A 14,773-nucleotide genomic window follows, 5' to 3' on the forward strand; every position below is an offset into this window, starting at 1 on the left:
GTGCTTATGAGTACGACGCACAATTAAAACCAGGAGAACAAAGGGAGTGGGGCACCACATGGACCAACGCTACTTTTCAACCGTGTGCAACTCGACACCCCTCTCTTCTTCCTCATTTCCCCCTCTCCTCTTCATCCCTTCCTTCCCACAGGATGCCTCGCGTATTGAGATCACATAAATTAGAGATCAGCAACACATCCACACTTGTTGCACATCACTTGTTGACTTGTGTATCTAGAGGGTAATAAGACACACGTTATATGATGGAACATGATCTTCGAGATTGCCCCACATCTCCCATCCTGCCAAAACATCCATTTAGCTTGACGCATGGGAAATTCACGTCGTGGGTAAGAGGAAGTGGGCTTCGCAGGCAGGACGAACCAACACTCTTGTTGCGCTAATGATAAGTGGAGCTGTAAACACCATCTTTGCATCATTGCTTCAAGTCGCGGTAAGAAACCAACGTTTGAGGTAAATACACCCTGTGTATTATGACATCAGTGTGTCATAGCATCATGTCTTACACAGTGATCCTGTAAAATTGCCGCTTCAGTCATAACAGAAGATACGTAATTTATCAGCCTTTTACACATAACTCAGAGAAGCAGGATATAGTGAAGCCCTACTTCGCCACAGTTTGTTATTCACCTATTTGCTCTTTATGTGGATCCTATCCTTTCTTAGTCGCTGAAAGCTGACCTGTTCGCAGTTTTTACACTCTTTCTGTTGCCCCCCTAAGAAGTCACAAGATGGTGCCAAAGCCCTGTCTTGGAAAGTAGTAATTGGTGTCTACAAAGTTGGAGTGGTACATCTCAACTGAAAGATTAGCATGTTTGTATGTCGGGGAGAATCTAATTTTAGCTCTGGTTATTAGTGCAAGTTACGGAGATTCTTCGCCAGATGGGTTTGTTTTTTGTTGTCTGGTACATGGACACTTCCGGTGCATTTTTTTCGAAATCAAATATTCTGTAAACCATTCGTTTTTAACAAGAGTTTAAAATATTTAAGGCATCATCTTTTCTGATATTTACTGTTACTCACAATATTTCACTTTTGGAAAAATGATGATTTTTTTTTTTTTTTCCATCTTGGAACATTATATGGTTAACATGAAGCCATACTATAAATTGTGCTGTAGAGTGAGAGGTGATGTTTAGCCAGACATCCTGACACATTTAAGGCTGTTTTGAGGTATTTCAGACGTGTTCCGTTTGTGAGAAAAGCAAACAGTTTTTTTCTATACCATGCCACACTGCAGTGCAGTTGCGATTCACAGCTTGCTGAATCATTACACACCCTGCGGTGTGCCAGACATAGTGGTGCGATTTCTTTTTGGTCCGCGAGCGATTCAGGCGGCATTTTGGAGCAGGGCTATTTGTCAAAGTGACGAGATGATACGCTAATGCTCCACACGTGCATTCATGAAGACAATTGATTGGAACAATACAAGTAATCATACTTGTTTTAAAATAATTAAATAAAAACATAAATCTAAATCAAACTTCGGCTCTAATGAAGACTGCAGACTTGGCTTCTTAAACCTCTTGCCTTGTATCAACTGCTTATTCATTTGTATTACTGCCACCTACAAGATTGGGGTGACCGATAATGCTAATGGAACATTAAGAGTTTAGTGGAAAACCGTGCAAATGTTAGCCCGAGGGAATAAAAAAAATTTCACGACACAATTTTATTATGCTAAGACACTCAAGTGTTTTGTTTTGTTTTTTCCTAAATGTATTTGTAGCCTGTGTACTGGGATGAATTTTTGTGGATTCGATCTTTGCTGGAGTTTGTGTGCTCATCTGGGAAAATATTGCTTTGGTTACTCTCAAATTTTCCAACAACATTCTCATAAGGATCTTATTTTGTAATTGGTAAACCTTAGCAAATTTCTTACACTGGCTCCTTAGAGACAATATTTAAAATCTTGACATCCGCCAGCATTGTGAGTTTCATCGGGTTGTGGTGAATTCTCAAAGGGCTCTTTTCAGGTTCTAGGAAGACTGAAGAGACTGAGTGACTCTCAGCGATAGTGCACATTTAATTAAGATTGGAGTCAAGATTCTCGTGTCAACCGGAGTGGGAGCGACACTGACGACCTCTGGTTCATCTCGATCCACCTGAAGGCATATATACAGGAAGTGAGACTGAGTAAATTCTGCCTCAAAATATGCCTCCAAAGTCAGACCAAATTATCTAGTTTTGTGAGACTTCAGCATAGTGATTATCTAAACTAGGGGTGGGCTAACGTTCAACGTTGCTTGAATGCCTTTAAGCATACTGTATGTTTGTTTACCTGCGACAACCGACCAAGGAAAAAGTGAAAGATATCACTGGGGAACAATTTTTGTTGAGTTAGGTCTGACAGCTGTTTTTAACTAATTTTTGGGTGCGGAATCCAAAACTGATCTCAATTTTCTCTATCACGTCAAGTTTTTGAACAAAGTGTGAAGGAAGTGGAACAAAGGAAATATACAGTATACCTATGTAAATAAAACACTAAGATGAAATAGTTACAAGCTTTGAAAACTAAAAAAAACAGCATAAAACGAAATAGAACTTACAACGGTATGCCCATGGTTACAAGGTTAAGAGAAAAGCCAGCCCGTATCCTACTATGCTCGTTTTCTGTTTGCAGATATTGATAGTACTGAGGTGGGGCCTGGCCTGCTGAGTGACATGGGAGCCAGTGAACGAGAGTGTAGAGTTGGGCTCGGGTTAATCAGGCTAGCCAGTCTGCGTCAGTTGTGGCTGTAGCAGCTGATTAATGTGCTTATTACGGGTTTATTTTCTTACCGTTTGTTTAGTAAAATGATTGATGGATGATGGATGTCGTGAAATGGGTTTGTATGTGCTCAATTGTAGAGAGATGTGTGCTTACAGTTAAACAGCACTGGTCTACATCTTTTAGTACTTCATCACAGCATGTTTTTCCCGCATCACAACGCCGCATTCAGTTTTCACCTTAGGAAACCAAACCGTATTTCACTGCAGTGTTCTTTTTTTTTGGGCTATGAAGGGAGAAGGTGGGCATGGGTGACAAGAGAAACGCCGTTGATTAGTCAGTCGGCAGCTCTCCCTCCCAGCGGGCTCTTCTCTGTCGCTCTCCCGCTGAGCTGCCTGATTGAGTTCGCAGCCGATGAGGCTAAGAGAGTGTCCTCTGAGAAGAGACATTGCAAGAATACATCAGGATGCTAAGGAAAGAGGAAATAGCATTGGGATTTAAAAAAAAAAAAAAAAACAATTGAAAGAAAGTGACAGGATGTTTGTAAATCACATTTCCAAATTAGCTAGACAGAAAATTAAAGGAGGGCTGCAGAAGTCATGTCTGAGTCTCAGACAGAATTGTTAGCTGAATCACTAACAATATTAGCTCTGTCTCATCTCATGGAAAAACAGCACGTTATACTTCAAAACAGCTAATGTATTATCATAACAGATACTAAAATGGCAAACTAGGTAGAAAAATCCATAGGAAATTCCCATCCATCCATTTCATATAGCGCATGTCTTCATTCATGTCACAGCGGTGATGAAGCCTATCCCGGCTGACTTTAGGCAAGGGGCAGGGAACGCATGGACTTGTCGCCAGTCAATCGCCGGACAAAGAACCATTCACTCTCAATTCAAACCTATGAAGGTTTCGATTAACCTAACCTAATAGAGGAAACCGGAGTACCCAGAGAAAACCCACGCAAGCACGAGCAGAATATGCAAACACCACATGAACAAATTGATTACATTCATCTTGAGCTGTAAAATTTGGTATGGGCAGCAGAGTGCACTAGTGGTTAGCACATCTGCCTTACCGTTCTGAAGTTCAGGTTCCAATCTCAGCTCCAGAGTTTGCAAGTTCTCTCCATGCTTGTTTGGGTTTACTCCCACATTTGGGCTAGTGTTATGGTTTCTCTTAGAGGGCCGTTATGACTGTGAAAACCATCATAGTATTACACAAACTGTACACAATTCGCCCAGCATTTTGATTGTTATTAGATACTGTAGAGTAGATTGTAACAACATATTTAAATGTAGGAGGGAATGGCATGATACTCAAATTTTTATTTTATCTTATGTTTTTTTCTCCCGCCCACAGGAGAGATTTGAGGCGGCCTTTCGGATCTACGACGAGCAGGCGACCTTCCAGTTGTTCAAAAGCTTCCGGAGAGTCCGAATCAACTTCAGCACCCCTGAGGCAGCCGCCCGTGCTCGCATCGAGCTGCACGAGTCTGAGTTCAACGGCCGCAAGCTCAAACTCTACTTTGCCCAGGTGAGCTTCAACTGAGACATACCACTCATACACTCCGGTGCGAAATAGAGACTCTGAAGTAGCACATCTTGTGACAAGCTGTATCACATCATCTATATGACGTACTGACACGTATATGACTTACTGTTATGGCTGCTACTGCTGCACCTCTGTGTGTAATCATAAGAGGATTAAGGATTTCAGAGCAGAGACAATTACCTCATGTATGTTTTCTTATTACAGCTAATAAAATGCCAACAACCCATTGTGGGATAAAGCTTGTCACTGGATGCACATAGACTGAAGTTAAATGTGCTTTTTAAACTCAAATATGAAGTCAATCACATCTTGATGCACCACATTGAGTTATGTTATGTGCAGTTGATATAAAAAGTCTACACATCCCTGTTCAAATGCCAAGTTTTTGTGATTTAAACAAATTAGACCAACAAAAATTATTTCAAACCTTTTCCACAATTAATGTGACCTACAGTGTCATGAAAAAGTACTGGCCCCCTTCTCAAATTCTTATATTTCTGCATAGTTTCCCCTCTTTAATAATTAAGATCATCAAACAAATGTAAATAGCAGAAAAATATAACCCAAGTGAACTTAAAATGCTGTTTTTAAATGGTGATTTCATTTATTAAGGAAAATAAACTTCGACGTTACCTGGCCCTGTGTGAAAAAGTAGTTACCCCCCTTGGTAAACCATGAATTAAATGTGACCAATCACAATTTGGTTAATTTTCACTGATCACACAGAAGCCTGATTACCTCCAGATCTGTTCAATCAAGAAATCACTTAAACAGAATCTGTCCAGACAAAATCAAGTCGGACAAAAGATCTAAAAAAGCTGCAACAAAATGACACGATCCAAAGAAATTCTAGAGCAGTCAAGAAATAAAGTAATTGACATCTATCAGTCTGGAAACGGTTACAAAAGAAATTTCTAAAGCTTCAGGATTCCAGCGAACCGGGAGCGCCATTATCCTCACATGGAGAAAACATGCAACAGTGGTGAACTTTTCCAGAAGTGGCTGGCCTACAAAGATTACCCCAAGAGAACAGCAATGACTCATCCAGGAGGCCACAAAGGAACTCAGGACGACTTCTAAAGAACTGAAGGCCTCCCTTGCCTCAGTTAAGGTCAGTGTTCTAAATAAGGAAGAGACCGGGCAAAAATGGCATCCATGGCAGAGTTCCAAGGCGATAAACACTGCTGACCAAAAAGAACAGAAAGGCTTGTCTTACTTTTGCAAAAAGAAAAAAAAAACATCTAAATGATTCCCAAGATTTGGGGGAAAATATTATATGGACTGAGGAGATGAAAGTTGAGGTTTTTGGAAGGTGTGTGTCTCGTTACATCTGGCGTAAATGTAGCACAGCATTTCAGAAAATGAACATCATAACAACAGTCAAACATGGTGGTGGTAGTGTGATTGTCTTGAGCTGCTTTGCTCCTTAAGGACCTGGACTACTTGCTGTGATTGATGGAACCATGAATTTTGCTCTTTAACAGAAAATCCTGAAGGAAAATTTTCACCTCCAAGCTGAGGCGCACTTGGGTTCTGCAGCAAGATAATGATCCAAAACAAATCAGCAAGTCAACTTCTTAATGGCTCCAAAAAAAAGGGGGCCTAGTCAAAGTCCAGACTTAAATCCAATTAAAAAGTCCTATTAAAAAGGCCATTCATGCTTGAAAACCCCCAATTTTTGCTGAATTCAAACGATTCTGCAAGGAAAAGTGGTAATCAGTAATTAGGTTTAGGGGGCCATTACTTTTTCACACAGGGCCAGGTAAGTTTAAATCGTTTTTTCTTCCTTAATAAATGAAATCACCATTTAAAATCAGCATTCAGTTCACTTGGTTTGTATTTGTCTGATATTTGCATTGGTTTGATAATCTTAAACATTAAAGTGGGGAAACTAAAATGCAAAAATCTAAGAATTTGTGAAGGGGGGCAAATAAATTTTCACGGCACTGTATACAGTAGTCAGTCGTTTATCATGGGGTTTATGTTCCAGACCATCCTTCTACAAATGGAGGAATTACAATTCTTTCTAACTAGCGGTGGTAGAGGCTATATTAGCTAACGATGCTTACCTTACCATAGACGTCCAGTTGTGTAATTTAAGCCACTTGTGCTATGCAATTTGCACATAGCCCAACACCTCTCTAGATCCTTTGGACAGACAAGAAAATATAAAGTCCTTCTATCTTACTTGAATGCATTCGGTGAGGCAAATTTTCTATTCTTTTAAGATTTGGATTCACAAACAACTATTCACTGTTCAATGTAGCCTAGTAAATCAGTCTGGGAGTCATGAGTTGCTTTTGAAAGTAGAAATTGTTGTTTGTTCCATTTTGTACAAGTATTTTCTGACCACAAATCTTTTCCAGATCATTTTTCTTATGTTGAATCTATTCGATTAGGTAAGATCTATATTAAATTATATAATGTGAAGACATGTAAATAACACTTCTCAAGGTATTGACCCCTTCCCCCCCCCCAAAAAAAGAAAAATCCTTGAATTGCCACTGCCAGTGAGGTCAGTGGGTTGTGGAATAAAATGAGCACCAAACCACAACCTGTGGTGCTCCTTTGAGAACCAGACCAAAATTGTTATGTACAGTACATTGTACAGTACATCCCTGACTATAATCCATGCAACTCAATTGGAAAAAAATGAAATCTTTTCAAGAAGCGCCGTAAAATGAAGCGACTGACATCTCTTGTTGCCATCACTGCTGCCGCCAGGTCCAAAATGGCGACGAGGACATCGACAAGTCCTACCTGGCGCCCCCGCAGCCTGTCAAACAGTTCCTGATCTCGCCGCCCGCCTCGCCGCCCGTAGGATGGAGTCAGAGCGAGGACGCCACGCCGGTCATCAACTACGACCTGCTGTGCGCGGTCGCCAAGCTGGGACCCGGTGAGTAGTCGTGAATGCGTTCGCAGTTCAGAGTGCAAAATTACTCGATGCTTGTCAGGCTCACGTATGGAGCAGGGAGGGATTTTGACATGGGCGCTGTCACCGTTAAGTTGCTGACGGTGCCCCCTGACTGCTTTCCATGATCACTGTGTAATACCGCCACCACACAGTCTTTAAAGGTCATGAAAGCATTTCTTTGACACCACTGTCAAAATGACAAATCACAGTCCACAGTTCAAACAGCATCTTATCTTTTTAACTATAAAGAGTGAATATGCAGTGTTGCCTTGAAGTGCAAGTTTAACTCGTTCATGTTTGAAATCATCTCTCTCTCGCTCCCGAAATGAATGGAAATGCCATTAATCTGTTCCAGCTCAACCCCCCCCCCCCCAAAAAAAAAAAAAACAACAACAAAAATATTTGTTTGTTAACAAAACAAAATAGCACCCTATAATAGGCTGTGAACACGAGGGAAACTGGGCGTAACGAATACATCACGTTTCCCTGCAGCATAAATGCACACAATATTATATGGCGAGACCCCTGTGTTACTGGAACACTTATGGTCACTAAAGGTGGAATCGCCGCGCCTAAATTCATCAGAAACTATTGAAACATGAGGCTAGGTGCTGCTGTTTTGGTTTGCAATGTAGGCCTAATGGACTCAGTAGTTAATGCTTTAATTTCTGGGTTACCAATAGCTTCCATGAACTGAGAACATTTCAGTCACAACTTATTTTCTTTCCCATGACGGAGAAAGGAAGGCATCTGTCTGTTGGTTTTTATCTGCAGTAATCAGGGCTTGGTGTCTATTACAGAGCGACTTCCCAGCAGCCTGGTTCCCCGGCGCTTTTTTTGCCTGCTAATAACGCCAGCGCAATCTGACACATCAGTCACATTTCAGACAGCAGCCTTCTTCAGAAAATGTCAGCAAGCACCAACAAAAACAGCTCCACGTTTGTGCTCTTTAAAGCTTATCTGTTGTCCTTCCTTTTTCCCCCCCTTATCAGCTAAAACTTCATTAAAGTGTTCTCACACGGGCTGTCCCTCCAAACAGAAGACTGCTAGGACAATGGCGCTGCTCTGTTACTACAGCAACGCAGGGAGTCAGGAAGTGGCTTTCCTTCCAGAGTCCAGTTTGTTGTTGGGTTTGAGCCCACAGCACACTGACGCCCTCTACGGGCTCTCTGTGGTGACGGCGCATTGTCATTCTCTTGTTGTTCCTCGGGGCCAATTTCCTGTCCCATCTTATCGCCATAGCAACTGCTCTGTGTATTCTTTCATTCTGAATCACCCGTGCTTGTCAGATCAGGCCGAATACACACTGTTTAATTTATTCCATGGCTTATTTCATACAATCCAAGGCAATAATAATGATTGTTGTTTTTTTAAGCATATCATAGGTGGCCGACTGGTTAGAGTGTCTGCCTCACAGTTCTGAGGACCAGGGTTCAATCCCCGGCCCCGCCTGTGTGGAGTTTGCATGTTCTCCCCGTGCCTGCGTGGGTTTTCTCCGGGCACTCCGGTTTCCTCCCACATCCCAAAAACATGCATGGTCGGTTGATTGAAGTCTCTAAATTGCCCCTAGGTGTGAATGTGAGTGCGGATGGTTGTTTGTTTATGTGTGCTCTGCGATTGGCTGGCAACCAGTTCAGGGTGTATCCCGCCTCCTGCCCGAAGATAGCTGGGATAGGCTCCAGCACTCCCGCGACCTTTATGAGGATAAGCGGCTCAGAAAATGGATGGATGGATGGCTGGATGTATCCTTTACTTAACCAGATAAAAGGTTATTGAGAGATAACATCTCCTTTTTAAAAGCCAAGAGGCAGCATCAATTTTACATTATATAACATGACAACATTCATATGATAAATAAAAATAAAGTAAAAAAAAAAACTGTGATGTTAAAATGTATGGCATCTCAAAATCAGAATCAGAATAATCTTTATTTGATCTGATCTATCTGATTTAAAAACAGTGACAAAGCACAAATGCTTTCAAATACATATATGGTGGGTTTTTTTTTTTACCCCCCCCATTCAAATTTGTCAGGCTTTAAGATATTTTTTTGTGGGTTAATGACTCTATACCTATGTGCCAAATGTTTAATACTTGTTTAAGAGCAATTTTTGTGAACAGAGCCTGAGTCTGATTCATTTATATTTCCTATTTATGTAAGATATTTTATTGATTGTTCTACATTACAATGATCATGTTCTTTAGAATTGAAAGGTAATTGTTCTTCAAAAGGATGTACTTGAATTATTATGCTCTATAACATCATTATAACATTATTATAATATCAGTGGCATTAAAAAAAAACAATACGTTTATCGTATTAGTTTTGGGGAAAATATATCGTCCTAAAAAATTTACTATCGTGGCATGCTGAAACATAATATAATGAGAGAAATCAAGAGCAATGAATAACACAAAATATTGTACAAATTGTAGAAATAAAAATCTGCAATCTAGCAGGAGCGCGAAGCAACAACCGTCATACAGCGGAGGATTACAGTAGCTGTGCTTCGTGATGATAAATTGCAGGGACTCATTGTTCCACGACTGGGATTCAGACGTGCGACCTGGGACTCACATAGTCTGAAGTGTAAAATTATCTATGTTGAGGCATAAAACTCATTTTTTAATTTTGTTTTTAAATGAAACCTTGGACCTACCAAGCTACTTTGTTTTAATGTTGGTCACAACGGTAGTACTTGCTACGAAGTATTTCTTTAGGTGATAGGTGGTGTAAAAAGCTTGAGAACCACAGTACTCTAATGTATACAAGTATATCTCAAAATGTGGTTGTGACAGGCGAGAAGTACGAGCTGCACGCTGGCACGGAGTCCACCCCGAGCGTGGTGGTGCACGTGTGCGAGAGCGAGACGGAGGACGACGAGGCGGCGCGGCCCAAGCAGGAAATCGTGCAGACCAGACGTCCCGATGGACCCCCGAAGGTTTTCAACTAGACCCCGCCACAGCCTCTACAGGCCGCTTGTTGACCTGCAACACAACCCGCCCTCTCTCTCTCTCTCTCCGTCTCTCTCTTCATCTCTCTCTCTCTCTCTCTCTCCCTCCCTCTCTCTCTCTCTCTCTCTCTCTGCACTCATGGAGAGCGCTGCCGCTGTCATTCCAGCTCAAAAACAGACAAACATTGCTCCAGTTTTTGTGGGTCAGCGGATGAGGCGGCTCAGAAGAAATGCATGAGGACACACACACACACACACACACACACGTTCAGCACATTCTTGCAGCGGGGCACTCTTGAGGCCACCACGGCCTGTCGAAGCTCAGCAGCCGAGGACACACACTCACACACCCGTCACACACATCGCTAGTCCAGTTAGCGCGTTACCTCCCCCGCACACCTCATTGTTTCATTTAGCAATGACTGGTGTTCTTAGGGGTGATTTGCACATTTTTTTCGGTCCCTTTTTTCAATCATGTTCATATCAGCTTGCATCGGGATGCATGTATATACTCTACGACGTGAAACAATACTAATAAAATGAATATGTAACGTCACACACACTGCACGTAACGCCATATGTGACTAACAAAAGAAGTTGTGGTGGCTGAATATTTTTCCCTTTTTTTTTAAAATTTATTTAACCACTAGATGTGTGTTCTTATTGTGTACTTGATACATTTTTTGCATGCTTAAGATGCAGGAGTTTTGTTTTTTGTTTGCATGCTGCGTCTTTGTTCATTTTCCTCTCCTTCATTTGAAATGTTCGTACTCCTTCCGTGTTGTTGTCATTTTCTAGCGTTCTTTCGGACCGCAGCTCCTTTTTGCAACGGGGGAGCGTCCGCCCGCTTTTTCCGGCTTGTACATAGCGCTTCGTCTTTGTAGATGTTTTTTTCTAGTCCAAGAGGGAAAGATGCCTGATGAGATGTCAACCAAAGCATTCTCACGTATTTCCTTCAGTGAGAGCGAATGACAGCAAATTTGCGCTGTTATTGAATGCATTTTCACTCACACAACTTTAGCATTAGCTTTAGCATCCATCTTTGCCCGTTTTGTTTCAAGGAATACCTTCCTGCTTTGTCTCCTTATGTCCACTACAGTATGCGTGTTGGCCAATTCTAATAAGATGTAAAGAAATGAATAACCGGTGAGATTAATCATTTCAGTAGACGGACTCAAGAAAGCAGGAGCATGCAGGAAAGCACACCGGCTGAGACGATGAAGCGGGGTAACACACAGAGATAATCAGGCCAATTATGGTCAGCAAAGGCTTAAAACTGAAAGTCTGCAGTTAAAGCACATCGTGATCGTTTCATTTAAAATTCGATGAGAATTGTGTCCATGTCCTATTATTTATCGTCCTGTCCGTACGTGTGAATGTGATCTGGAATGGGCGCCAACCTGTATGTACCCTGCGATTGGCTGGCAACCAAACCACTTCTCTCGCCCAAAGTCAGCTGGGATAGGCGCCAGCTCACACACATGACCCTAATGAACACAAGAAATATAAAAAAGAGAAGGATGGATTATTAATCTCACTTTACCATTCTTTATTCATTTGTTTACGTCTTATCACATTAGCATAAGTGTGTGTGTGTGGGGGAGGGGGGGGGGCGACAATGTAAACATGTGTACATCAGTCCCAAAAAGTTAAGGATATTGGGCTTTCGCATGGAATTTCAGACCATGAAAGACACTGTAACCTTTACAGGTGAACTTATTTTGACCTATTAACTATCGGATGCACATGTCCAACTGTTCAATGTTTCAGTACGTTTTGCACAACTTCCTGTTATCTCACAAGGTGCTGAACGGCAAAATGAACAACAGGTGTTTGAACTATGACTCCAGTAATACATTTCCAGTGACGTCCACGTCTATGCCTCTCTGTGACTCCTCCAGTCTGTCTTTGTGGCAAAACAGGTGTTGAAATACAATTGTGCCTTGAGAAAACACGTGACCTGACTTGATCTTTTTCCATTAACTTTGACGAGCGCTGTATTGTGGCAGTGAACTCGTCCAAACTCAGCAGTTTGACAAATATTGAACAATTCATCAAAAAGAGGCTTCAGTCTGCTTAAAGTCACGCCCGGGAAGTTTGGCTTTGCCTTACGATAAAGTCTGCTTAGCTTAATGCGAACAAACAATGCAAAACACCATTGTCATGATTTTAAAAGGAACAAATATTTGAATACAAACGGTGGAGCAACACATATTAAAACAATACTCACAGGCATATATTCTTTATCCTCACAGAACTAGACTAATATTAAAGCATCTTACTGAGTCACTTAGAGTAGTAGTAGTAGGAGTCTTCATTTGAGTGTGCATGACTGTACAGTATTATACTGCCTCCCGGGGGCCAAAGCAGGCACAGAAGGAGCAGCACAACGAATTGGATTGCAGCATTAAATCATGATTCATAAATTATTCATTTCTTTACATTATTTTTATGTTATTACTGTGTTTTTAATAAAGTACACTGTTATAGAGTGCTATTCTTCCATATTAAAAAATAAAAATAAATGTTTTCATTCTGAAATTTCACCTGAAAGCCCAATATTCCTGAATTTATGCAAGTAGTGTACAATGGAACAAACGTTTATTGTTCTGCATTATGAGCATTTATGGGTTCAGTGTTTTAATAGGAGTTGCTCTGAGGGTTTGATTTGTTTTTAGATTTGGATGCCGGGTACGCTGGCGTGGCCGTTTTTGGTCCACGGGCTGCAGGTTGCCCACCCCTGTGAGAAATTGGCCCATTATCACATTTTTAGATGTTAAGATTGCGATTTTCAGTTAAGAAAAAGATGCATGTGAGCACTTTAACTCTGTGTTTGCGATTGTCTCCTTTGCACCAGTTAGGAAGCACATTTGTTTGTCTTTGTTCGTCCAACACCTTAACTGGCCTTCACGAGCGTGTGACACTCGTTTTTGTTTTGTTTTCTCTGTGTCACAACATCACCGCTGTCGCTTTTTTGTGTTGGCCCTCAGCAAAACAAAACCATCTCCTAAACCTTCTTATTCAAGATGTCATTGTGTGACGTACAAACAGGAAGCAGCTTGGAGGGACCCTACTTAAAGGGCCAGCAACGTGATGACTTTTTTTGTACTATCTGTGCTCACAGACGTGCGTGTACGTGTATATTTTTGTACATATGCCAAATGTTTATGTTGCTGAGGCGTCGTCCTAGGAGTTTGTGTGTGTGCGTGCGTGGGTGCGCGCTTTGTCACGTCTTCTCTCGGGCGATGTTGATGATGGAAAAAGTACAACGATCATTTAAAAAAACAAAAAAAGGTCAATGATGTTTGTCACTATTGTTTGTTTGTTTGTTCATTATTTTATTTTTTGTTGAATATTTCAGTTGAAATGTGACTAATGTGTCTTCTATGGTAGGAAAATCCAGAAAACAAAGTAGCAAAATGAGCAATAATTTACAGATGTAATAAAACCGGTATGTGTATTTTCATGTTGTTTCTCTCTTAACAGTATCTGCTTCTATTTGTGTAGTATTGTTTCACATAGAAAATATACATAAAGACTGATTCTTAAAAGCCACGTTTGGTGTCGTTTTTCAGCCTTCTTTATGGCTCTGCAATGTCTTATTAACAGATGTCTTTTTATCAAGGTGTAAAGGTTGACGACTGTAATCTTTCTAAAGAAGTATCCGGATCATGTGATTGTCTTTGTGTCATTTAGTTTACGACTGAAAAAGAAAACATGCTCCCATGTTTATCTATTGCTCAAACATCTCTGCATGCAAACGCACTAATCAAATATTTTTCAATAGGAAATCATGTGACGTGAATGAATCCCGTAGACATTCAAAACGTTCTTAACTGTACAGGCCATGTTTGAGATCATTTTGTTCCTAAAGGAGACCTATTTTATATATATATATGTATGTTTTTAAAAAATGCCGGTGTTATTTTTATTTATTTTTTGATGATGATGAAACGTTGCATTGCATTGCACTGACCCACAGACATTGCTGGTAAGAAAGAAACACAACAGGAGGGTTGACAACATGCTTTTGTCAACAACAACAAAAACCAAGGATCAAGAATTACAACACTTTTTACACCCCAAAATATTTCTGTTTTGAGGGGGCGGCCATAAAAGTGAGCCACTGTTCATCCCGCCCTATATACTGTTGGGCCAATGGGGAGTCCTGATTTCCTTACCATGACGACTCGGACCCCGCGTTTAATAGAGCGATCGTGAGCCCCGAGAAAGACGTGGAATCTCTTTTCCCTCGTGGAAGCAGCACTTCATCACCAAGCTGCCAAATTACACTTAAATCTGTGTGAAGATTTGTGTATGCGGTGCATGCAGCAAACACATCGGCAAACATACCACCCCAACCTCTACCACCTCAACAACTTCACTGCGCAATCAAGTATATCCCGCTTATTACAAGTTATAGGCGGAGAAACTCAATACGGGTATTACGTAAATCGATGTCACAATAGGACTAATAGAACACAGCAGGTTTACACAAATGAACAGTTCTTGTATTGAATGTCATTATTGGATTGTGCAAGTGTGCTTAATATTTTGTCCTTTTGTGTTTCTTATCCTCCTCCATTTATTGATGTTCACATTCTCCAGTTAATG

The 14,773-nt window shown here is 41.0% G+C and overlaps 1 protein-coding gene across 2 annotated transcripts in view; it reads left to right on the plus strand.

Annotated features, from left to right (window-relative positions):
* The window catches only part of rcan3 (regulator of calcineurin 3), a 45,885-nt gene extending 32,266 nt beyond the window's left edge, over window positions 1–13,619 (plus strand). For both annotated transcript variants that reach the window (XM_061696984.1, XM_061696985.1), the window contains 3 exons: window positions 4,100–4,273; window positions 7,016–7,187; window positions 10,005–13,619. In XM_061696984.1, the coding sequence (XP_061552968.1) occupies window positions 4,100–4,273; window positions 7,016–7,187; window positions 10,005–10,159 (501 nt within the window). In that variant the 3' untranslated portion in view covers window positions 10,160–13,619. The remainder of the gene's footprint in view (window positions 1–4,099; window positions 4,274–7,015; window positions 7,188–10,004) is intronic.
* Window positions 13,620–14,773: the final 1,154 nt, after the last annotated feature.

Source organism: Phycodurus eques, chromosome 14 (assembly GCF_024500275.1).
Source record: "Phycodurus eques isolate BA_2022a chromosome 14, UOR_Pequ_1.1, whole genome shotgun sequence".
In the NCBI taxonomy this organism is placed as follows: Eukaryota; Metazoa; Chordata; class Actinopteri; order Syngnathiformes; family Syngnathidae; genus Phycodurus; species Phycodurus eques.